The following is a 25,606-nucleotide window of genomic DNA, read 5'->3' as shown; positions in this document are numbered from 1 at the left end:
TGCAAATACTGGGCATAATATTATATATATATATATATATATATAAATATATATATAAATATATATATATATAAAAGAATGGTGTACCTATTTCACTGACATGAGATGGGCGTAAGACATCAACCTGATTTCTTGTTTGATAGGGTGGTTCCCATCTATGGAAGTGCGTTCACTCTCACAGAGACATTTAATGTCTTATGCCTATAACTTGCACTGTTGCAGACAAGTTTTAAATATAAATGTAATTATCACAAGCCACTTTGCTTGTTGCCTAGGATCAGAAACTGGTGAGGCAGAGATAGTATAATGTTGATGATGTTTTAGTATACTGCGTGACTTGAGACATTTCCAGAAGGCCCTAGTAGCCTCCTGATGAGTCTGATCTGCTCAGTATTAAAAAGTAACAATCAGTGAAATTAATGATCTTGATAATTCATAGACCCATTTCTCTTTAAGTTCCATTTTGATAGCTTTTGTAGCCCTTATATGAAGCATAAATCAAGAAAGGGAATGTAACACAGGAAGATTTTCCCATAGAGTCACTAAGTTTGGAAATAATATTAAAAATAAAATTTGGATACTTAAGCAGTTTTTTATTATAAGATGATTTTCACGAAAGTAATGTTTAGTTATTTCATATACCTCAAGTATTTGATAGAAAAACTTTTTCTAGAAACTTCTGTTCTTTCACATGAAAATTGTATTTCATAGTTGAACGTAAAAATGAGCTTCTACCATTTAATGTGTGATCCTTAGAAAAACAGTATTTTAGCATGCTTTAAGGAGTATTTTAGAGTTTTATTTTTACTGAGAACTAATTTTAGGTCCAGAACATTCATAGGAGATTTCTTGTTCAGTGGAAGTGAAAAGTGACTTATTTTACTCTCAGTTTTAAAGGTAGAAATGAAGGAGTCGACTGTAAGCCCCTTGCTGTCTGCATTTGGTAACTTGCCTCCGATACCAACACCAGAGAGATGAGGTGGATTTTTCCTCCTCAGGCCACGCATGGCCTTGCCTCCCTTGTCTTCCCCCTTAACTTATTCCTGGTGATTATGCAATGAAGGTTAGGAAATCACATGTGCCCGGCTGATATTTCTTAAGTGTACAAAACCACTTTCCCAGCAGGAATAGCAGTTAAGGATGCAGAATATCTCCTTGTCCTCACAATAATTTGACCAGTTGGTTGTGGTCTGGCTTTTGCTCACTTGTCACCCCTCCCCTTGAAAATAACTACATTCTAACTTGGTGTTTTTCCCTTCATTTCTACCTGTCATCCTTTTAACATGTGTCTTTGACTGGCTTTGTTTTCACCATCCTGAGAATATTTCTTCAAAACCACTTGCCCTTTTCAATTCTTCTTAACCAACCTCTGCATATCAGCTGATACTCCCCACCCTGGTTTCCTCATCTTTGGTTTCTTCAATGGGAATCAAATTAGGATGATTTTAACACCTCATTTCACTCAATAGTGACTGCTTTTTCTTTTTTAACCTTCTTGCTAGTCATTTAATTTAGATGTTACTGAGTTCCTGGTTAACAGTTAATGAAATTAGATCAAAGCAAGAGTGAAAAATCTGATTTCTACTGGTGTTATACCCTCCTCTGAGATATATATTTATAATCTATGTAGTATGTTCTGTACCTAAAAATCTCATGTATTACATATATTTTATGTGTAATACATAGTATGATAAAGAATATTAAATATAAAATATATGTATACTATCTCTTAATTTGTTGCTAATATGTATAATTTGATATATAAAATATGTGCTCTCTCTATATATAAGATTCTGATTGTGTAAGATAAGGAATTAACAGATGGAGAAATGTTAACTAGAAGAATTGAGTTTTTTCCTATAAATATGCAAGTTTGAGAGAAATTCGAGCATTTTGCATCTGTTCTTTAAGTTTTTAAATGTAACTATAAATTAGTGATGATTTATTAAGCAATATTCATCATGCTGTTTTCCTCTGTATAAGTTTGCACTTTTAGATTTTTAAAAGGAATATTTTCCCATCCCAAATCTAGCTGCTTTTAAGGAAATCTGTCCTGGTGGAATGGGTTATACGGTTTCTGGCGTTCATAGACGCAGGCCAATCCATCACCATGTAGGTAAAGGACCTGTATTTGTCAAGCCAAAGAACACTCAACCTGTTGCTAAAAGTACTCATCCTCCACCTCTCCCAGCCAAGGAAGAACCAGTGGAGGCCCTGACCTTCTCCCGGGAACAGGGGCCAGGAGCGGTGGAGGCAGAAGGTGAGAGTGGAAATGGATCGTGGAGCTAGTCATCTATCTTGTGTGTCTTTGGTTTCCCTGTATGTAACTTCTACAATAGGGCCTTCAGCCTCGGCACTACTGACAGTTTGGGATGGATAATTCTTTGATATGAGGGGCTGCTCTGGGCATTACAGGATGTTTAGCAACATCCCTGACCTCTAACCTCTACTGCCAGTAGCACCTTCCCCCTCCTGGTTGTTACAACCAAAAAGATGTCCAAGTATCACTAAATGTCCCCTGGGGGAACAATTACCCCTGATTGAGACCCACTGCTCCAGAACAATTGTGACAGTATTCCATGATAATCTAATGACATTGTCTTATGTTTGGGGGCTACTTTTTCTTGCTGTTTACTCCTCGATAGTGCTTTAGATTTTTCAGGAATAGCCAGAACTCGCTTCTGTATCTAGAGAGCTGTTTAATAAATATATGTTTACTTTAAAAAGTGGAATCCACAGGCTTGAAGCATCAACTGAGCTTCCATGAAATAGAAGGGAAGTCAGGGATAATGGGCAGCAAAATGAAGGAAGATAGGGTCCTTGAAAGGGATTTTGGAGAGAGTTCACCTAGTGAAGTCCTTTGATTTGCATTTTGAGAACTGGTGACATAGAGCAACTGACTTGTAAATGTCATACAAAGAGTATGTGATAGAACCAAGAACACATCTTTCCCAGGAGGTGGTTAAGGCCTTCTTCTCCAGAAGGAGACTAGAGACAATTGGTTCCGTTTCAGAAAGGACTATCTATCTTTGTCTCTTCATAGAAGCCAGCATGTCCAATACTTTGAATATCTTTTTCACCACAGAAGTGCTCACCCCAGATAGGATGAACAAAAATCTTAAGTTTGTGTGGGATAGGTATTGGCTTTAATAAAGCTTCTGTTGGTCTTTCACACTTGGATCCTGGATGGGAATTCAGGGTGTGCATTTATGGATTTTGTGAGGAGAGAAGGGGCTCAAGTTAGATGAGGCATTGGGAGTGTGGCAAGGAAGAGAGGTCTCTCTTCAGGGCTCTGAACCTTCATGTGTTGTAGCCCAGTTAAGTCCACTCTTTGACTTGCTGCACTTCTCCTTGGTTAGGCAGATAAGGTAGGACCTCACCTAGACAGTGCTGGCCAGCTGATTCCTGGACGGTTGGCCAAGTGTTTGCAATTCCTCCTCCTCTTCATAAGCGGGAGAAAATGGGCTGTGGTCCAGATTCTGCCTCAAGAGTTTCTTGGTGGTGGATTAGACAGGACAGAAGGTTTATTGACTTTTTCTAACCACAAGAATGTTGCAGCAGGGGTAGCAATCTGGTACCCTGATTGTGTTTAGGAGTAATGCATCTACCATATCTTATACTAATGTTTATGGAGATGTTGACTCATGAGCAGAATCCCTGTGATTATTGACCTAAGATTTGAGGACTAATTCTACAACTGATTTTTGAAGTGTTTCAAAATGGAAAGGCATAATCACTACCACCACCGCCCTATAATAATGTTGGTGATTGTGTAATCTGTGATTTGTTCAACATAGTGATGTTAATTGCTCATTGAATCTTGCTGGCTTGTGATTTGATTTTTTTTTTTTTTGTAAGCTTGTTAGAATATCTTTCTGAAAACACTCACAGGGCTTCATTAAAGATCAGTGTTCACCAAGAATGTAGCACCCTTTCTTAGGTCTCTTATTGAAACAGGGGCATTTATTTATTTATTTTTAACATTGATATCAGAAAGCATTTCAAACATTGTTTGTTATGTTCAGGATAACTGTAATGAAAATGTTCCTTTTCTAAGGCATGGGAAGTGCTCCAAAATTGTGAGTAGGCATGAGACACTGTATCAGGAAGTGGTGCCTCCTATAACTTTAACAGTTAGTGAGTTGGAAAGAACTCCATCCCATCTACTGCCTGATTTCCTGCTATTGAGGAATGACATACAGGTTTCCCCTGTCAGTCATGTGTAAAATGCTCCAAAGTGGTAGTTGACTATAATTCTGCACTTTATTTAGTTTGATTCTTAATCCTTTTGGAGACTGAACTTTTGTTGCTTTTTAAAAATTAAACTATTATATAGTAGACTGTCTTGAGTTGTACTAATGTCCTTCTTTTTTTTTTTTTTTTTTTGGTTTTAGTGGCAACTGTACCTCCTGAGAAGGTAATTTATTCATTGTTTGCAAGTCTTCTTTTGTTACCTTCATGGTGATTCTCTTCTAGATTATGTGTGATTTTTTAAGACTTAAATATAGTAACATGTCTATTATACATCATTTCACTTAAGGAAATATATTGAATAACAGCCATTCATTCAATAAACATTTATTGAGTGCCTGCTATATGACTGGCACTATGCTGAATATTAGGGAAATAGTAGAGACCAAATAAGATGAATCTGCTTGTTCTCATGGAACTTAAATCTGGGGAGATGAAAATGATGGGCCTGATGGGAATCGGGGACTTAAGTGAAATTCAGAGAGGTGGTTTATGGCCTGGAACATCGATGGAAAGAAAGGTTCTGACATGTTTATGTAATTGTGTTATTCTCAGAGTTCATTTATATACTGAATGATGTACTTCTCACTTCAACTAAAATTTGATATGCATGTTTGACTTAAACTGGAGTATGAGCAGAACTTACCCTTGAAATGGATAATCAAGTACTGGGATATTGCTTCCTTAAAATTTTAGAGAAATTTTAATCTTCCATTTTGGGGGGCCATGAAATGGGACACCGAATTGTGAGATTTGTTAGTAGAAAATGTTGGCATTTGCTGAAGCTCTGTCCTGTTTATATAATATTGTTCCTGGTCTGAAGATTTATTGGTAACATGAAAATTAGGTAATTATTGTATGTTTACACATTTGTGTAGTGTTCATTCTCTCATAAGAATGCAGTATTTAGGCTTTAGATGGGGCCATAGACCTCTGTAAAATATTATAAATAGTTTTAAAAATCTTTGGTTTATAAGTATGCGGATAGAATAACACAAACATTAAAAGTGCTGACAGAATCCAGAAAAGAAGGAATGATTTTGGAGTGATAGCATCCAGTAAGGAAAAATGTTTTTATACTGACCCCCAAAAGAAGTACAAGAGATTTGCATATTTTACATGGGTAATTTGCTGCTCTTGGAGAGCATCTCTAAAGATCAGTGACGTACGGTAGTTTGCAATTTTGTTGATTTTGAATTTAGTTCTGGTTTATAAGTGAGAGGAATCCTTTAGCACATGAGTGGTCCAGCCAGCTCCCTGACAACCTCATCTTATCTGATTTTCTTCCCCTCTGTTTATGGTTGAGCTTGTGAAACTTTCATAAAGACTCTGAAAGAAGGCCTGAAATTTTTCTTGTGGATATTCAGAGAGGAGGCAGTGGGGAAAATGCAGCCGTGGACTTTGTGGTCTTGACTTTCTGTGGAGATCTCATGTTCTTAAAGATCAGTGAAGAAAAAGCAGGGTGATCCACTGATGAGAAATTATGTGCACAAAGGTGCAGTGGAGGGTGGGGACAGCACGAGGTCATTGAGGGGAGCAGGAAAGACTCAGAGAACTTGGGAGGTGCTTTGGAAGGCTTGGAATACCAAACTGCAGTTATAATCAGTGGGGAAATACTGGCCTCCTCTGCTGCACCCACTTGTCAGGTGGAGAAGTGGCATGGACCAGAAAGAAGGAAGTCCCCTGCCCCACGCTCCTGGGTAATGCGGGAGGGAGGGCACAAGTCTGGGATCCTGTCTGTAAGCTGCAGGAGTTGATTGACACCTGGTTATGGTCCACTCCTTGGTAGCATTGACCTTGGGCTGCAGGGGATGGGGTGTAGTTGAGCCTGATTGGGATCACCTTTCAATGGGTAATAGGAAAGCTAGTCTATATTCTTAAGAAGAAGGGGAAATGTGAGGGGGAAAGTAGTAAGTGCTCTGTGTTTCTAGAAGATGCAACACACTAGGATTAACTGAGGTTGGGGAAGAGGAAGCTTGAGAGGCCGATTAGACGACTACAGTGAACTGAGAATGAGAGTGAGTGCAAATGAAGGTAGTAGGGGGCTGTGGATGTGGAAAAAGATGAACCAATATAAGGAATAGTGGAAATAGTCAGGGCTTGGAATGAGGAATGAAAAGTGACTTTAAACCTGGAGAGATCAATGACTGTGGCATTCACAGAGATGAAGAAGTTGGAATCAGAGCCTCGATATTTTCAGGAAGGGATGGGTTTGAGGGATTTGTAGAATATCTAAATGGAGTTACCCTGTAAGCACTCATGCTTTCAAAATTGGATCTTTGAGATACTCAGGCAGGATATCTGTTTTATTAAGAGCAGAAAAGGTGATAAGTAAAGAAAGCTAGGAGAGAAGGTTTTTCTTTAACATCTTACAGAAAAATTTGAACGAACTTTTTGGCCAACCCAATAAAAGTTAGAACTGGACATGGAACAACAGACTGGTTCCAAATAGGAAAAGGAGTACGTCAAAGCTGTATATTGTCACCCTGCTTATTTAATTTATATGCAGAGTACATCATGAGAAACGCTGGGTTGGAAGAAGCACAAGCTGGAATCAAGATTGTCAGGAGAACTATCAATAACCTCAGATATGCAAATGACCCCACGCTTATGGTAGAAAGTGAAGAAGAACTAAAGAGCTTCTTGATGAAAGTGAAAGAGGAGAGTGAAAAAGTTGGCTTAAAGCTCAACATTCAGAAAGCAAAGATCATGGCATCTGGTCCCATCACTTCATGGCAGATAGATGGGGAAACAGTGGAAACAGTGGCAGACTAATTTTGGGGCTCCAAAATCACTGCAGATGGTGACTGCAGCCATGAAATTAAAAGACACTTATTCCTTGGAAGGAAAGTTATGACTAACCTAGATAGCATATTCAAAAGCAGAGACATTACTTTGCCAACAAAGGTCCATCTAGTCAAGGCTATGGTTTTTCCAGTGGTCATGTATGGATGTGAGAGTTGGACTATAAAGCAAGCTGAGCGCTGAAGGATGCTTTTGAACTGTGGTATTGGAGAAGACTCTTGAGAGTCCCTTGGACTGCAAGGAGATCCAACCAGTCCATCCTAAAGAACTGAGTGTTCATTGGAAGGACTGATTTTGAAGCTGAAACTCCAGTACTTTGGCCACCTGATGCAAAGAGCTGACTCATTGGAAAAGACCCTGATGCTGGGAAAGATTGAAGGCAGGAGGAGAAGGGGATGACAGAGGATGAGATGGTTAGATGGAATCACTGACTCATTGGACAGGAGTTTGTGTAGACTCTGGAATTTGGTGATAGACACCCGCCACCTCTCCTATAAAAGCATTCATCAGGTTATCCTACACACTCCTTCCCTCACTTTAATCACTATCATCTTCCAGAAAACTCACTCCCCTGGCCTCTCCCTTTAATTCAGTTCAGTTCAGTTGCTCAGTCATGTCTGACTCTTTGTGACCCCATGGACTGCAGCCTACCAGGCTCCTCCATCCATGGGATTTTCCAGATAAGAGTGCTGGAGTGGGGTGCCATTGCCTTCTCTGGGGAAATCCCTGGTCTCCTCCAAATCCCTATTTTTCTGTTGCTGTTCAACTACCAGCATTCTGAGAGGTGGAGATGGAAAGTAATTGGCAGACTTACCATACTTTAGTGTCTCGTGTGTTCTTTCTTATGACACACCTGTATCCATTTTTAATCTGCAGGATGTGTTGGGTCATTTTATTTGGGCAGAAGCCACATGTGAATGCGGTGACGGCTTATTTTAGTTCTTCTCTGGGATTAGTTTTGCCTTGTTCCAGACCAAACATGGGCCTCTGAGCCAAGGCATTTGTTTAAAATGTTTAAGAAACCTTATGCTTTGAGCCTCTGGGAAATGGGTTGAGGGTGTGAGCATGGATCAGCACTGCTAGGAAAACTCAAGGGCTCAGTATAGTAGCGCAGCAATAGTATGTTTAAAAAAATTTTTTTACACAGTTGCACAAGTTGTGTAATATCCTATGGTATTTGTTGCCTTTCTAAGAGAAGAACTAATGAAATAAAAATAGTAATATGTAGGAACTAAAAATTCCTACTCTCAGTTTTCTTTTTCCCCCCCCTTTTAATACAACCATCCAGGAAATACCTTCATTGGATCAAGAGAAAACCAAACTTGAGCCTGGTCAACCCCAGCTCTCTCCAGGCATTTCAACCATTCATCTGCATCCACAGTTTCCAGGTAGCTGTGTTGATTTGTGCTGTTTGTAAGAGTACTCTGAATAAGAGAGTAAGATGAAGATTATTGTGTGTCTCTGGTTTTAAAGTTTTAGTGATGAGAATTCCTAAGTGAGTGAAATATGAAATACACTTGTGTGTATTAATATCCTCATATAATGTTAGTGTAAGTATGGTACAGTCGATCCTTCTTTATCCGTGGTTTTACTTTCTGCAGTCAGCTACAGCCCAAAAATATTAAATGCAAAATTCCAGAAGTAAACAATTCATACGTTTTAAATTGTGCATTGTTCTGAGTAGCATGATGAAATCTCGCGCCGTCCTGTTCCATCCTGCCCAGGACGTGAATCATCCTTTTGTCCAGTATCCATGTTCTATATGCCTCCTGCCCATTAGTGTAGGAAAAACACAGTATATTTAGGATTTGATACTCTCTGCAGTTTCAGACATCCACTGGGGGTCTTAGAACATATGCTCCATGGATAAAGGGAGACTGCTGTATTATAAGTGTTATAATGATAAATTTCTTTCACTATTTTCTGTGGTCAGGAGTAGTATATATTATTAGAACATTATTGAGGGTTCATCATTTGATGAAGGGTCATTTTTATTGACTTCCAAATTGCTCTCAGATATTGTCACTAAATGTGGAAAGCTGGGCTATAGGTTAATATTATGACCTTTAGGGAACTATAGTTGTTCTTAATATCCAAGAATTAACCATGGTATGTTGTTAGACTAAATTTTGCTTTTCATTTTGAAATGGGATCTCAATGCATATAACAGCCTTTGATTTTCATTTTTTATTCTCTCCCTCCTCATATAGTAGTGATTGAAAAAACATCACCTCCTGTGCCTGTGGAAGTAGCTCCTGAAGCTTCAACATCAAGCGCCAGCCAAGTCATTGCACCTACTCAAGTAACAGGTAGGTGCAGGATTGATATTGCAGAGTCTGTGGACGAGACAGGGATGTGAACATTTTAAATGTAAAGTCAAAATTGTATCACATGTATAAGATCGCTCATGGCAGAGTTAGTCGTAAGAGCAAATATTTGGAAATAATCTAAATATTTTTTGAAGGAGGAATATGTTTAAATAAATTATGGCACATATGCAGTGGAATATCACACAGCTGTTAATGTTTTAAAAGTAATGTCATGAGGAGATGCTTATACGATGATATTAAATACAGAACACAGTGATTTCAATTTTATCTTTTAAATGTTTATAAACACAGAAAAAGAAAGTTCATCGAAGCGTTTAACCATCCTCAGTTAATAGGATCATGGATAAGCTTTCTGCTCAATATATTTTTATATATTTTCAAAATTCTGTTTAATAAACATGTTATTTCAGCCATTAGTGAGAAATTATAAAGATTTATTATAATTTATAACCAACAGCTTAAAAGTTAATATTCTTAATGTATAGTGAGGGCTTATAAATCAGCAATAAGAATACTAATAGAAAAATGAAATTAACATCATCAGATAATTCATAGGTAACATACAAAGAAACATGTATGTAATAGGAAATTTCAACTTTACTAGTACTCAAAGAAATGCAAATTAAAGTGAGAATTCTTTATTCTTATCAATGTAATATTTCATTTTTACTAGAGTGAAGTCAAGGCTCTCACACAATTATGGAAAGGAATGTAAAGTAGTTCAACTTTTCTGGAAAGCACAAACTGGCAATATGTATCAAGAACTTTAAAAATGTTCAGGACTTTTAACTCAGTAATCCTACATTAAGATAACTAGTATAAGGAAATAATGTCTCCCCAACACTGTTGTAATGGTTTGTATAAACAGGCACTTACCACAGCACTGTGTATAATAGAGAAAAAAATAGAAAAACCTAAATATTTAACTATAGGGAAATAGATAATTATATCTACATTGAAACATTATGCTACCACAAATTACTACAGTATTTTTGAAGAATTTGTGAAAATATACCAGAAAATGGTCACAAGATATTGCTAAATACAAGACAAAGTATGTAAAAATGAAGGATATAGAGTATTAAACCACTTATATAAAAAAAGACATACATTGAGAAAATGCTAGAAGAAAATACACCAGATCGGCAGTGGTTATTTTGGAAGTAGGGTCTGAGGGGTTTGAATGTTGTTTCATAGTGGAATTGTTTGTGTATTCCACATATTCTGATGTGGAAAAATATTTTTGTAATCAGACAAAGTATCACTAAGGTGCATCATAATAGCATAAGTTCATGACATCATTGCAGGATGAGGTTGGCAGTATATACAGGAGAAGCTAATAGAGGACTGTGCAGCCTCTCTCAGAGTTTTGCCTCTTAAGAAACATGACATTGCATCATTTCAAACAGAAACATGCTTGGTTAGATGTATTAATTAGTTGGATCGTGGCAATCATTTCACTGTGTATAGATATTAAAACGTCAAGTTGTATGCCATTAAGTACTTAACAGTTTTTATATGTTTTAAAAACCAAAGCTTTTTTGACCTATTTTCTCAAAATTGTGGATGCACTTTCTCTTAGACACTTGTTGGATGCAGCAGACAGAAAAGCGTTTTTAAACCACTCCCCTGTCCTGAGCTGAAGTGCAGTTAAGTAGGGCAGAGTCACATCACGCACCCGCAGTGTGTTCTCACCTGCTTCAGCGATGCCTCAAGGCGCAGCTGCACCCAGAGTCATGGCCTTCCCATATGAATGCAAAGCAACTGCTCTTTGGTTTTACTGTAAACAGTGAGCAGAGTGATATAGAAATGTTAACTATTCTAAGTAGTGGGTTGACTCACATGAATTTTCTGGCCAAACCCTGTGTTTCTAGTGATAGAGTGAAATGCTAGTGATTTTTGTTTGTTTTTAATGGCTGTAGCTAAAATTGTTTTTCTCTGTTCTGAAGTCACAGCTGTATCTACTTATTTCATTAAACCCATTTATGAAAGACTGGGCTTCTCTGGTGGCTCAGATGGTAAAAAATCCACCTGCAATGAGAGAGACCTGGGTTTGATCCCTGGGTTGGGGAAGATTCCCTGGAGGAGGGCATGGCAACCCACTCCAGTATTCTTGCCTGGAGAAAGCCCATGGACAGAGGAGCCTGGCGGACTGCAGTCCGTGGGGTCGCAGAGTCAGACACGATTGAGCGACAAAGCACAGCACATGAATGGCTACTGTGCAAGGCATACAAACATATAATGCACCATCTTGGTCCGCAAGTCTTCTCATTGTTTACATCTGCGTTAAAAAAGAAAATTGCAGTCTGTCAATGTGCTAGTTCTTTAAAGTACTCTATTTCCATTTTCCAGTGTGAAGGCTCTGTCGTTCTGTGCCTTTTTAACAATGGCTGACTTAACAGACAGACTTCTTGCAGTTTAGCTTTGTAGAAGTTTGGCTAGATAAACGCAGTTTGATCATTTAAATGCAGCCCTGTGAGGAATAACAAATTGCAGTTACTCAGCTTCAACTGAACTGTGGAACTGATTGAAAAAATGAAAGTAGTTGTGCTATATGAAGTTGTTAGAAGACAGCTTAATTTGAGTTTGGCAGAGATACAGGGCTAACATCTGCTATCACATGTTTGAAGCACAAGTATTTCCTTCCAGGAAACAAGTGACATTGAAATTTCATTTTCACACAGCATTTATAGGTGCTCTGACTTCCTATAGTAGAAGAATCTTTCTGAACCAATCCATGGGGAGAACATTTTAAATAGTTTTTGAATTGAAATAATTTGCAGTTTTGGAGCCATACTATGATCTGTAATCTACCCTAGAACAAGAGGAATGTTTTGTATCAAATTTAATTGAAATAAAAATATAGATGTTCTCATTGATTTAGATGAGAGAGCCAGATATGTAGATTGAAAGAGCAGTCTGATCGAGTCTCTCTGGAACATTAGGCAGAGTTTTTTGTTCTTTGTTTTTTTCTTGGAACACAAATGAGGTAGATGGTTGTTAGTTTCTTACATGAATTGAAGAAAGGAATAGAATAATAAGTAGGCGTCTAAAATAACCAAAATCAGCCTCACATTGCTCAGCAATGATATCTTTATGATGGTGAAATTGGAAGTAGCCTTTGTAGATTTCGTCAGACTCACTTTGACTTGCAATAATTATAAAGGGAGCCACATATTTGGAAGGAATAAGGGTGATATTTTCCACTCTGAGCAGCTGAGTTGGTGGCTTGCAATATCATTGGCACACTGTTTCCAAAGAAATGATACATTTCAGCATATAAATTCTTGATTTAGCATAGTGTCTTAGTAGCTCAAGGATAGGTTGGAAAATGAAACCTTTATTTCTCTGGCGAGTATTTACAAAGTGGAAACATCTGCTTCAATTGTTGTGGGACAATTTATGCTCTTTGTGGGGCAGTTAGGAAGCCAGGGCATTTTTGTAAACCTTTCCATGAGTTGACATTTGATACCTTCCTCTGCCAGCTCTTCCTAAACTTTCTCCATGGCCCTTGCAGACCAGCCAGAAATTATTCTGACTTTCATGACTGCTTTGTGTAAACCTTTGTAATCATCATGGCCCAAACGTTGTAAAAACTATTTTGCTCATCAGATCTTTTCCAGAACTCATCAGTGACCCCTTTATAAAAACCTTTGTCCCTGAAGCATATTACCAGTGTCATGACAGCCTCAATAAACTATGTAGGCTCATGGAAGATGAACTTTGTTGCATGTAAAATCATCATGCTTTAATATTTCCAGCTCTGTTTATTTATTTATTTTGAGTAATCACATGAGCAGGAAAAAAGCAAAAGTTCAGTGTATTCATTTTCATATCTTGCCAAAAGCTTTCTTTTTCATTTAATTCTTAAAGACACCAGACTCTTAAATCTATCTCTGGCCGTCTTTCTGGGACAAATAGACCATTTGGTTTTCCATTGGCTTTTGGTCATGACTCTTTTTTCCAAATTCTAAATGGACTCCCGGGAAAGATACAATGAAGTCCTTGGCCTGATGTAGGTGAAGCTGTTTCAGGGGCCGTGTGTGTGTAAGGGCGGTCCTGCACCCTAGGGGAAATATGACGGGCATTATGAAGGGGGATGCTTCCAAGAGTCCAGTGGGAACAGTCTCTTGTCTCTGGGAAGCCAAACATGCTTCAGAAGAGAAGACATGATCATTAACCTGAGTGCCCCAGAGACCAGTCATTACTGCTTTCTGTGCAAGGCTTTACCGTCTTCCCAGAGCCTGTGTCGGTGCCATCAGCACATATGGAGAAATGTATATTTTGACCTGAACTGATCCTTTCTGTGGGAACAGGCTAGCGTGGCTCTGTGTGAGTGACCTCTTAGAAAAATGTAAAGCATAAGGTCTTTGCCCCCCAGAATGCAGAGGAAGCCAGAAGCTTTTTTCTAAGCCTGAAGTTTAATTTTTTCAGTTTTAAGACAATACCATCAGGACTGCCTTTCTGTGTAACTTATAATCAAGAATGAAAGTGTCACAGTCAAAGAAGGGAAGTGTAGGAAGAGATGGTATGAAACACCTTCTGAAAGTTTTAAGAGTATCAATAATTTTTTTTAAACTTTAAAATGGTGTTGATCAATTTTGTTGTTTTTTGTTTGTTTTTTGAGATGTGGTTGACATATAACATTGCATAAGTTTAAGGTATACAATGTGCTGGTTTGATACATTCGTGTATTGCACTATGATTACTACAAAAGAATTCGCTAATGCCTCTGTCAAGTCACATGCTTTCTTGTGTGTTAAGGAAAGTTAAGATTTAGTGTTGTTGATTATAATCTGGTAAATTTTTTGATGAATGGTAAAGAGGAAGCAGAGGTATTTTGAAGTTGTTAATTTTTCTTTTTGAACTTAGAAGGGTGGGATAGCAAATAGATAAATGGGATCTCTGAGGATAAACTGATACAATTTATCATGTGTATAAAAAATGGGACAAACTATAGAAATCTACAATGTTAGTAAATATCCCCTCACACTGATGTATCTCTTAGTACCCTCTAGTGGTGTTGGAGTAGCATTTTCTTACATACCTTAGCGCCAGTTGGGATCAACGTTTTCAAACTGCAGTTTTATATACATAATCTATGAGGTAATCAGCTAAGAATTCTCAAGCTTTCCTTATAAATATTTCAACCTCATAGCTTCTATTTAAGATACTAAATTGGAAGGAAAGGCCATTATTGTTCATTTCTTAAGACAAAAGATACTGGATGCTTGGGGCTGGTGTACTGAGACAACCCAGAGGGATGGTACAGGGAGGGAGGAGGGAGGGGGGTTCAGGATGGGGAACACGTGCATACCTGTGGCGGATTCATGTTGATGTATGGCAAAACCAATACAATACTGTACAGTAATTAAGCTCCAATTAAAGTAAATAAATTTATATTTTTTAAAAATGAAAAAGACAAAAGAGTTAAAATTCTTAATCATTTCTTTCTATCTTAGAGTTGACTTAAGAAGAAATTATCTAAATATTGGCACACTGGCATAGGAAAGTATCTCATCTGAATTAAGCATCACATATTTTTGAAGACTTTGTTTACATGTGTAAACATTCCATTCTAAAGCTGTGCCTGAAAAAGAACAGATAAATATTTGGTAATCAATAAATTGGTATGTGTGGGAGTGGGGGCAATGAGTACTCATCAAGCATTTCCTGAAAACCCCAGATGTACAATCTTTTAATTAATTCTGACTACTTCTTCCTAGTATATTAAATCATCTTCTGATTTTTCTTTTTGCAAATTTGATCAGTATGTCTTCTCTGATTTAAGCAAATGGCAGAGAAGAACATAAAATAATTTCAAAGAAAATCAAGAAATCTAAATGCCATTAATTTTAAAAGGAAGCATCTGCTTACATTAAGAATAGATGGTTAAAGAACTGCTTCTCACACTATTCTACTAAAGAATTCTTATAAACAGAGAAGAGAATTCTTACCTGAGGGACTAGAAGTAGAACCTGGAGAAGATTGTTTTTTACCTTCAGATTTTTGCAGCACATGGAAATGATAATTTTTTAAGAAAGACTTTTCTGATTATAGAAGTAATAACACTTGTTCATTGTAGAAATTTTGGAAGATACAGAAAAATATAGACAGTACTAATCTCCATAATTGTAACACTTAGATTTATTTTCTTCCAATCTGCTTTTCTGTGTAAAAATAATTTTAATCATATCTTATATTATAATTTGCACCTGACTATATTTTCTTAAAAAATAAGCATTTTCCTATCCTGATAAAGATTATTATATAATCTATATTGTGTATGTCCCATAATTCATTATTTTATATGGTTATAATCAGTCATTTAAGCAGTCATGGTAATGACCTATGTCTTTAGTCTTTTGAATTTTTTTTCCTGTAACTTGACATTATACTGACGATAAACTATTTTTCTGATAGTGAATTAGCATAAATAGGTTCACTAAAGATATAAATAATTTTAAATGTGCGCTTTTATCATAATCCAAGTGATTTTATGCAAAATACTGCAGCTCTGTAGTCATATGCTTTCTTTTAAAGCCTAACAACTTTTCAAATAACTTGCACCAGTTGTCTTAAAATCACAGCACAGTGAATAACACTTGATGAAAAATGAATGTGGTTTGGGTTTTGGAGAGTAACCTCAACCCCAATTTAGGTCATTTCCATAGTGAAGTTTTGTTAAAGCACTGTCTTCCACATTTTTCTTCAGAATTCACAGTGGGTTATTGATGACAGTAGCATGCCTGTTTTTCTTTTCATTCAAACCATAGACCCCATTAACAAAGGTGTGTTTTAGCTTGTCACACTTGAGCCCTGGTCTTCCTTCTCTGGGCCATTTGGGTTTATCCATGATGTCATCTGTTTTAAGTGTTGTTTACTGCATGATGGCAGTGAGATAATAGATAGTAGTATTATTTGTGTGCTATTTCTTTGTTGTATATTCTTTTCTCCAAATTATATATTTATTACTGTGCTGGATCTTTATTGCTGTGCCTGAGCTTTCTCTAGCTACGTCACGCAGGGGCTGCTCTCTAGTTGTGCTGCTCAGGCCTCTCATTTCCGCGGCTCCTCTTGTTGCAGAGCTCAGGTTCTAGGGACATGAGCTTCAGTAGTTGCAACTCATGGACTCTAGATCTAAGGCTCTGTAGCTGTGGTGTGTGGGTTTAGTTGCCCTGTGGCGTATGGAGTCTTCCTGGACCAGGGAATGAACTCGTGTCCCCTGCCTCGCAGAGCAGATTCTTAACTACTGGACCACTGGGAAAGACCCTGTTATGTATTCTTAAATAACTTCAATAGGAACAACCGCAGTAATCAGTAATAATGGCTAATTTTTACTGAGCACATATACTGTGCCAGGCATTGAGCTACATGCATTATTTCGGTTGTCTCTCTTGAACCTCACACTCTGACGTTGGTGCTCTGGTCATTCTCATTTATACATAGAGAAAAGTGAGGCTTAGATTGTTTAAGTAATTTGTGCTCTGTTACAGAGCAAAGAAGGGGCAGCAAGGTTGGTACCTGTACTCTCGTCTCAAGCCTGGGCTCTGACTGCCAGCTGTACTGCCCACTCCCTACTATACTATTATACATACTTACAAAGATCGTTGAAATCAACAGACTACCTTGGAGTAATTCATCTCAGAAAGTCACCTTTGAGTTTTCAGGTCATTTTGGTGATAAAGCATGTTGTGATGGCCTTCACCCACTGGCAACTCCCCTCCCCTTGCCTTGACCACAGCCCGTGTCTATGTGTGGAGCAAGGACTTCATAGAAGAAGCCAGTCTTGTGCAGGAATCAGGAGGAAAGGAAGGGAGGAACTGAGCAGAGAAGATCTGGAATAAGATTCTATATTCTACTAGTATAAATAAAATATGCTCCTGTTGAAATTGGCAAATTAAGAATAAGTTGCATCTAGAAGTTCTGCTTTGATTAGAAGTGGTAAATCTTTCTGGAGAATTAATGAGAAATTTGGGAGGAGGTTGAGTATGTTTTTTGGAACTTGAATTTGGCCTGCTAACAAATAGTAGAAAGTTGCCATCTATTTCTTATCAGAAGGAATCATGTGATTCAGTCCATCATCCAAAATGAACTGGAGAGGACAGAAACTCACTGATGGGCTATCTTGAAAGTTCAGAATTGATGATAACGTCCAGGATGGCCTCTTTCTAAATTTCCACCTACTCCAGTTCATCTTAGAAGTTGTCTCTTTCAGAACTTTTGGTGGCTTTGGCTGTGACTAACTGATCAATTATAATGTAATCAGATGAGTTTACACTTAATTTTAGAGTGTGAAATTTTGTTTTCTGAATGCATAACTGGCGATAAGGTATTCAGGAAAAACAAAGTTATTGTTTGCAAGGTGCAATGAAATCTTTGTTTATATCTGTTTTGTCCCATGTTTTCTTATTTTTTAAAGAAATCAATGAATGTTCTGTGAACCCTGACATCTGTGGAGCAGGACACTGCATTAACCTGCCAGTGAGATATACCTGTATATGCTACGATGGCTACAAGTTCAATGAGCAACAGAGGAAATGTGTTGGTAAGAAGACACTTTTGGTTGATGAGATTATTAAATATTGAATGTTTGCACATTAAGAACATAATCACGGGGAAAATACTGTTTAATTAAAAAAAATTTTTCTCCCTAAGCTAAAGGTACTCAAAAAAGAGGCTTGCTTAACTCCTAGAAGGCTCTCACCTCTTGGTTCAATGCTGCCTGCTTTGCCAAGAGTAATACAGTTACATCAAGGTAGAATAATTTCCCAAAGTTTTTCAGGTAAAGAATATAGACAATAATTAAGAGCTCTAGAAATAGCTATCTATAAACATATTTAGCAAAAATTAATATATCCTGCAATAAAAATGTTTATATAAATTTATAAATTTGATTTTTAAAAGGAATTTCTACTCAGTTCAGTTCAGTCACTCATTCATGTCTGATTCTTTGTGACCCCATGGATTGCAGCATGCCAGGCTTCCCTATCCATCACCAACTCCTGGAGCTTGCTCAGACTCATGTCAGTTGAATTGATGATGCCATCCAACCATCTCATCCTCTGTCATCCCCTTCTCTTCCTGCCTTCAATCTTTCCCAGCATCAGGGTCTTTTCCAATGAGTCAGTTCTTCGCCTCAGGTGGCCGAAGAATTGGAGCGTCAGCCTCAGCATCAGTCCTTCCAGTGATATTCAGGGCTGATTTCCTTTTGGATTGGCTGGCTGGATCTCCTTGCAGTTAAAGGGACTCTCAAGAGTCTTTTTCAACACCACAGTTCAAAAGCATCAATTCTTCAGTGCTCAGTTTTCTTTATGGTCCAACTCTCACATCCATGGTGGAAAAACCATAGCTTTGACTCTATGTACCTTTTTTGGAATTACTATACTGAAAATCAGTATATGCTGACGAGAGACTATTAATGGATTTATAATGTAGGGAGCTCATATATGCTTCTTTGGGGAAAAAATGTATCTCACAAAGGGGTGTAAATGTGTTAAGTCATTTTAATGTGTTAACACTAAATTTAATATCTTTTTTAGAAAAAGGAAGTTCAATAAGAGTTATAAGGCAAATATGGAGCCGCAAAGGGATATACCTAATTAAACCCACTTTATGCTGAATTCCATTGAGCAAATATGACTTTTGCTCTTCGGTTCTGCATACATATGTGGAGTGAGGTGTGAGGGGGACATCCACTTGCTCTGTAGTATGACTGTTTCTCGTGAATTTGCATACATGAGATGTATTATGTTTAGAATCACAAGCGTAAAGTTGAAAGGGCAGTCAGTTGAGATGATTCAGTCTCGCTTTACCCACGTGCACTGTGAAAGAGAGTGCCTGTCATGACATTGCTCACTGCCTCTGCTGAGCTGGCCTGGGATTTGCACGGTGAATTCCAGCACTTACATGACTCCAGTTATCAGGCAGGTCGTTTTGTGTTGACCTGAAATCTTTCTTTTGAATCACCAATATCATAGCTGTAGCCTGAACTTTCAAAGCAGTACGCCATACGTGTATTCCCTCTTTGCAATAGCAGCCCTTCAGGTATTCAAGGAAACTGAGTGTATTCCTTTTACTGTTTTCCTCACTTATAAGGTGGGACAGAGGAGACAGAATGCTAGTATTTCATGAGAATTTCATGTCACGCTAATCCTTGTGTATGTCTTTTTGTTAACAGATATTGATGAATGCACTCAGGATCTACACCTTTGCTCCCAGGGACGCTGTGAAAACACTGAGGGAAGTTTCTTGTGTATTTGCCCAGCAGGATTCATGGCCAGTGAGGAGGGTACTAACTGCATAGGTAATAGCAGTGTTCTTTCTGATGCATAAATTCCCTCATGTGGGTTTCTAGCTCCCCCGATTCCATCAGTCCAGGGCCCATTCAGACAACCCAGAATTTATTATTAAACCCGTTACAACGCAGTAGTCTGCTAGATTCTGGAAGATTAAAAAATGAAATTTCTTCCCTCAACACTTTTGAATGAAGAATATCAAATGTGTGCAAAGACCAGTGGTCTTTGGATTCAAGTAAATCCAAGCCACTCAAATTTTCTTAAATTTGAACTAACCTGGGAGATGGGAGAGGTTTGAAGTTAGGTTTTGGGAAATAACACTCGACAATGTTTTCTGCTTTGCTTAGATGTCGATGAGTGTCTGAGGCCAGACGTCTGTGGGGAAGGGCACTGTGTCAATACCATGGGGGCCTTCCGATGTGAATACTGCGATAGTGGGTACCACATGACCCCAGGAGGCCACTGTGAGGGTGAGTCTGCTGAGAGGATGGGGAGACCACAGCCCTTCGGAGTGTGGAGCACACATGTCCATGAAATGCAGGGCTAGCTCCACAACTTGAGGCTTGTAGGCACCTGGCCTGGTACGAGTTTTCCTCCACTGCCAATCCATGCAGGACACCAGCTCGCCCAGGCTCTGGCTACCTCCCAGAATCAAAGCCTCTTTGCCTCCCTTCAGTAACTCTGTCTGGGTCTTTTCCTGTCTTCTTCCTCTCACTATTACTCATTTCAATATCTGCCTTCCCTGGTAGGTGGAGTGACATCACTTTGTAACAGTGAACTGCAGAGGATGTTAGTACAAACCCAGACTTAATCACAGTGTTTGTCTGCATCATTCACCTGGGGCATGGTCCAGGTGTCACCTGTGTGAACTTTTTGTTTTCAACCTTTCATCTTGGTCCATTCCTGTGTCTCAGCTTCTTACTTTTGCCTGTGTTCCGGGACTTGCTTGCAGGCTTTCTACAAAAATGTTGTCTGACCAACTACAGGTCAGACTCCAGCTGTGTCAGATAAAATTTCTTTAATGCTGACCCCAGCAATGGATTTGCTCTCATTGCAAAAATGTCTTGAAGAGTTTTGAACATTTCAAAGTTAAGATGATTAACCATTGAATATTTCTGTTTGTGTACGTGTCCCAAGTCACAACAGTTCTTTTTGAAAGCACCATGGTACACTTTGAATAATTATTTTTGTGAAGAAATACAGTGAACCTCTGCTTCAGTCTTCATGGAAACGTGAACAAGACGAAGGAACAGGGGCCTTTGGACATGTTCTGAGGAGCCTGGGTGTGGGGTTGGTGCTGGTTCTGCATGTTCACTGCCTGGCTACCTGACATTTAGCCTGTTTTTGGACATGGCTGGGCCTCCAGAGCTTGGGAGGGATAGGCTGGTTGGGGAAGGCTGCTCTCTGCTATTTCTTGGCTCCAATAAGTTGGGTTTTTTTCACAGTTCTAATGACCAGGCCTGGAGGGAGAGCTCATTAGACATTTTTTTGGCAGCCTGCACCTGCCTTACTTGCTGGCCTCTTGCCTCAGCCCCTGAGTTATCTGGAGAGAAGTGGGGAGCATTTTATGTTACTGCATCAGCTCCCATCAGAACAGAGATATGAACTCTTCCCCTGATGGCTGAGGGCCTTGGGAAAGTGCAGGTGTGAAGTGTCCTGCTCTTCTCTTACAGGGGACTGTCTCTGCTCTGGAGGCCACTTGAGGACGGGTAGGATGGAGACAATGACTTTTCAGCTCATGATCCCCACACTCAGTAATTGTCTAGCTTGGGGCCAGTTATGTAGGCCCTTCAAAACTTATTTCTTCATCTATGAAATGGGAACCATGCAGTTAACTTTCAGGCTCATGCAGGTAAATGGGTGTTGCAGTATGTCACAGGGTGCCTGTCACCTTGTTCGCTCTCGAGAAGTACTAGTTTCCTTAAACTTCTCCTTTCCCTGACTCCTTTTGCTTTTGCATAGATATTTTCAGAATATCTATGATTGTGGGAGTTTTTTTAGATGAAATGGGGCTTGGGTTTATATGACAAGCACTTATATGAAATACAGATCCTCAGGTTCTATACACAGACTCAGGACAGGAAGATAAAATATTTAAGGAATTACTACAGGTTAAGGATGCACAGTAGAGAGGAGTAGAAAAGAAAGTTGAGGATAAGTAAGTAAATGGAAAGACGGAGACTCTTCAGTAATATTCAGTGCGTGGAAATTATTTAACAGAAATCTCACCAGCATCCCCTGAGTTAATAATTATATAATTCTATTCCCATGAAAAAGCTTGAAATGAAGGAGCCAAATAACGTGGCTGTTTTCTAATTTCACCATGGACCAGAACCAAAGGTCCCTGGGCTTCTGGCTCACTGAAGATTTTCTCAGCTGTCACTGACAAAGTTGCTTTCAAACAGCGCCAGTCTCCAAGGAGTCTACTGTAGCTTACAGACATTATCTCATGCACCCTTAGTTTATTCTCTGAAGGTATTACCAGGCAGGTAGTCCCTCATTTATAGATGAGGGAACAAGCAAACAGGTGAGAGCAGCAGGAAATCCAGGGATGTTACTGTCTTATGCTGCTCAGCATTATACCTTATTTATCAGACCAGCCTATCTCAATGACCTTTTCTGACTTAGCAGTTGTAGTTCCATTTTTTTTTTTAAATCCCATCCAGAGAAGAATGTAATGCTGTTTGGAAAATTAAACTGGCAAGCATCATCTTCTTGTAGAACAAGAAGTCCCAGAACATCTGACCTAACAAAAAAAAACCACTGTGTGTCATTGTCTATTGGCAAGGATTTTTTGCTGATAGGAAAAAAAAGTTGCAACACTGACCTGGTGCTTATTCTATTATTAACATCTTTTACTTTAAGCATCTTTTCATACATCCCTAATGATACATAATGGGAGGTGATTTTTGAGAATTTGCTAGAATGATGACATCAAATACCCATGCATGTTCAGTATTCATTATATATTTCTTTCACTTTTTTTTTCCTGAAAAATCTTGTTTAAATTTTAAGTGTGATTAGAGGTCCTATATACATCTTATATCATGATGCTTAGATACTGAATCCACTCACTTGGAGAATACCTATTTCAGTTGGGACTGGTACCCAGGTGATAGTGCTCATTTTAAATGGTTGAAAAGTTACGTTTTCATTTCATTAAGTGGTTGAAAGTTACCTCTGTCACCTTTCCCCCCATTTTATTGTTTTACCACTTTTTTTTTAAATTGGAGATTAATTGCTTTATAATGTTGTGTTTGTTTCTGCTGTACAACAACTCAAATCGATCAGAACTCTGTGTGTGTGTGTGTGTATCCCCTTCCTCTTGAGCCTCCCTCCCATCTCCCGCCCCCATCCCAACCCTCTATGTTGTCAGTAGCACGCAAGGTTGGGCTCCCTGAGTTATATGGCAGCTTCCTTCTAGCCATCACTTTCACACATTGTAGTGTATGTATGTCAATGCTGCTTTCTCAATTTGTTCCATCCTCTCCTTCCCTAGCTGTGTCTACAAGTCTTTTTTCTATATCCACATCTCCAATTATTTGACCATTCTTTAGAAAGTCTGAAGCTATTGTATCTCTGCCGCAGTTCTGTCCATATTTAAGGTGATTTTTTTTTCTTCTCACATTGAAAAGAACAATGATGAATAACTTTAGTTAGCCATGAATGTGAAAAGCAAGGTGTATTTTAAACCAGAATATATTACCCTATGACTATTCACCATAGTTTCTGGAAAATCTTGGAAGTATTTGATGAGTTCATTCTCTCCTAATGTTCTTTTTTGACCTCCAAGGAATTCCTGTCACATGAAAAGTTTTAAATTATTCAAACCTCGGATGTTTTGGGGACCATGAAGCCAAAGCAAGGGTTTCCCTAGAGTACCCCATTATCTGCAGAGAGAACCTCTAGCCAGGTGGATAAATGGCTTCCTCTCTGTTGTGTTCATTTCTTTCATTTCTTTCTGGCAAACCAGACTATTACTTGAAAGATGTTGATGTCCAAAAAGTGGTCCTAGAGAACTGCCAACTCACAGAGTGGAGAGATGTGGGCCTGCCAGTTGGAGAATTGGGGCCAAGTTCTTCCTTGAAACATATGTACATATTTCAATCAAGTTATACCTGGCCATGCATTCTCACTGAGTGTTTAAGTACATACCCAGTGCTTTACTTTTCCAGTTATTGTTTTCCCCACCAATCTTTTTCCCCTTTATCACACAAGTCAGTTCGTGCTTTAGTGTTCTGATAAAATGTCTGTGACCTAGATTTTTTATTTTTTCAGATGTTGATGAATGTTTGACTCCAAGTACTTGTCCAGATGAGCAGTGTGTGAATTCTCCTGGATCTTACCAGTGTGTTCCCTGCACGGAAGGGTTTCGAGGCTGGAACGGGCAGTGTCTTGGTAAGTACTAGAGTATACTTATCGTAGTTGTGTGTCTTCTGTCTGGCTGGTTTGTCTTTCAAAACAGAAAAAGGTGAGAGAAAAAAAGGAATGTAACAAACTCACGTCATTCCGAGAAAAGTTCTAAGTAACTTTTAACCATGAAGAAAGTAAGAAATTGAGTGGACGTGAAGATTTTACATGAAACATAATTCTGATTGAAACAAATTGTTATCCCTGATGTGATTAATGCTCAAAACCAAATAAAATATTGATAATAAGTGCCACAAAGAGGAGAGAGGTGGAGAGCAAAATGCTTAAAAAGAGAAGGTATGAGACGGAGCTACCACAGACTTATAGAATCAAGAAATATACACAAACTTGCGGCCGAAGCAGCAAATATAGAAAGAGAAATCTGGGCTGATTGCCCATTGATGCTTTCGAACTGTGGTACTGGAGAAGACTCTGGAGAGTTCCTTTGATTGCAAGGAGGTCAAACCAGTCCACCCTAAAGGAAATCAACCCTGAATATTCATTGGAAGAATTGATGCTGAAGCTGAAGCTCCAGTACTTTGGCCACCTGATGCGAAGAGCTGACTCACTGGACAAGACTCTGATACTGCGAAGGATTGAGGGCAGGGGGAGAAGGAGATGACAGAGAATGAGATGGTTAGATGGTGTCACCGACTCAATGGACAAGAATCTGACCAAACTCCAGGATATGGTGGAGGACAGAGGAGCCTGGTATGCTGCAGTCCATGGGGTGGCAAAGAGTTGGGCATGACTGAACAACAGCACCCCCTATATTTGTTCATTCATTGATTCATTCACTCAAGTATTTAATGAAGTGCCTCTTCCTCGAGGCACTGAGGAAGATAATGACTCTGCTTTGCTCCTGATTATTTGTGCTCTAGTCAGCTTTCCCCCTTAATGGTTTTCCTTTGTGTTTCTGTTTACCGTGTGATCTTTTTCGCAAAAGCTGAACTTTCCCACCCCATGCCACATTCTGAGAGTGTGAGTTAAACTTTTCCATCCTTCCTCTCTTCTTTCTTTTCTTCTCAAATACAGTATAATTTACTGTCTATACACGGAGTGGTGGGCTTCCCCTGACAGCTCAGTTGGTGAAGAATCTGCCTGCAGTGCAGGAGACCCCAGTTTGATTCCTGGGTTGGGAAGATCCCCTGGAGAAGGGATAGTTTACCCACTCCAGTATTCTTAGGCTTCCCCTGTGGCTTAGCTGGTAAAGAATTTGCCTGCAGTGTGGGAGACCTGGGTTTGATCCCTGGGTTGGAAAGATTCCCTGGAGAAGGGAAAGGCTACCCACTCCAGTGTTCTGGCCTGGAGAATTCCATGGACTTTACAGTCCATGGGGTTGCAAAGAGTTGGGCATGACTGAGTGACTTTCACTTTACTTACATACAGAGTGGTACTCAGTGCTGGGATACACTGAGGGACCAACCAAAGTACCTTCTTCTTTTGTTTGTTAACAGTCTTCTGGACTCTGTGGAGAGGGAGAGGGTGGGATGATTTGGGAGAATGGCATTG

General features: G+C 38.9%; 1 protein-coding gene across 28 annotated transcripts in view; it reads left to right on the top strand.

Moving 5' to 3' along the window:
* Positions 1 to 25,606, top strand: part of LTBP1 (latent transforming growth factor beta binding protein 1) — a 458,228-nt gene that overhangs the window by 303,807 nt on the left and 128,815 nt on the right. For 9 of the 28 annotated variants that reach the window (XM_069583578.1, XM_069583571.1, XM_069583576.1 and 6 more), the window contains 8 exons: positions 2,033 to 2,260; positions 4,395 to 4,417; positions 8,345 to 8,444; positions 9,267 to 9,365; positions 17,809 to 17,934; positions 19,567 to 19,692; positions 20,032 to 20,154; positions 23,963 to 24,082. In XM_069583578.1, coding sequence (XP_069439679.1) covers positions 2,033 to 2,260; positions 4,395 to 4,417; positions 8,345 to 8,444; positions 9,267 to 9,365; positions 17,809 to 17,934; positions 19,567 to 19,692; positions 20,032 to 20,154; positions 23,963 to 24,082 — 945 coding nt within the window. The remainder of the gene's footprint in view (positions 1 to 2,032; positions 2,261 to 4,394; positions 4,418 to 8,344; positions 8,445 to 9,266; positions 9,366 to 17,808; positions 17,935 to 19,566; positions 19,693 to 20,031; positions 20,155 to 23,962; positions 24,083 to 25,606) is intronic. The other 19 variants (XM_069583577.1, XM_069583586.1, XM_069583584.1 and 16 more) reach the window with 3 other exon arrangements.

Source organism: Ovis canadensis, chromosome 3 (assembly GCF_042477335.2).
Source record: "Ovis canadensis isolate MfBH-ARS-UI-01 breed Bighorn chromosome 3, ARS-UI_OviCan_v2, whole genome shotgun sequence".
In the NCBI taxonomy this organism is placed as follows: Eukaryota; Metazoa; Chordata; class Mammalia; order Artiodactyla; family Bovidae; genus Ovis; species Ovis canadensis.
This window is presented reverse-complemented; position numbering and strand designations above follow the sequence as displayed.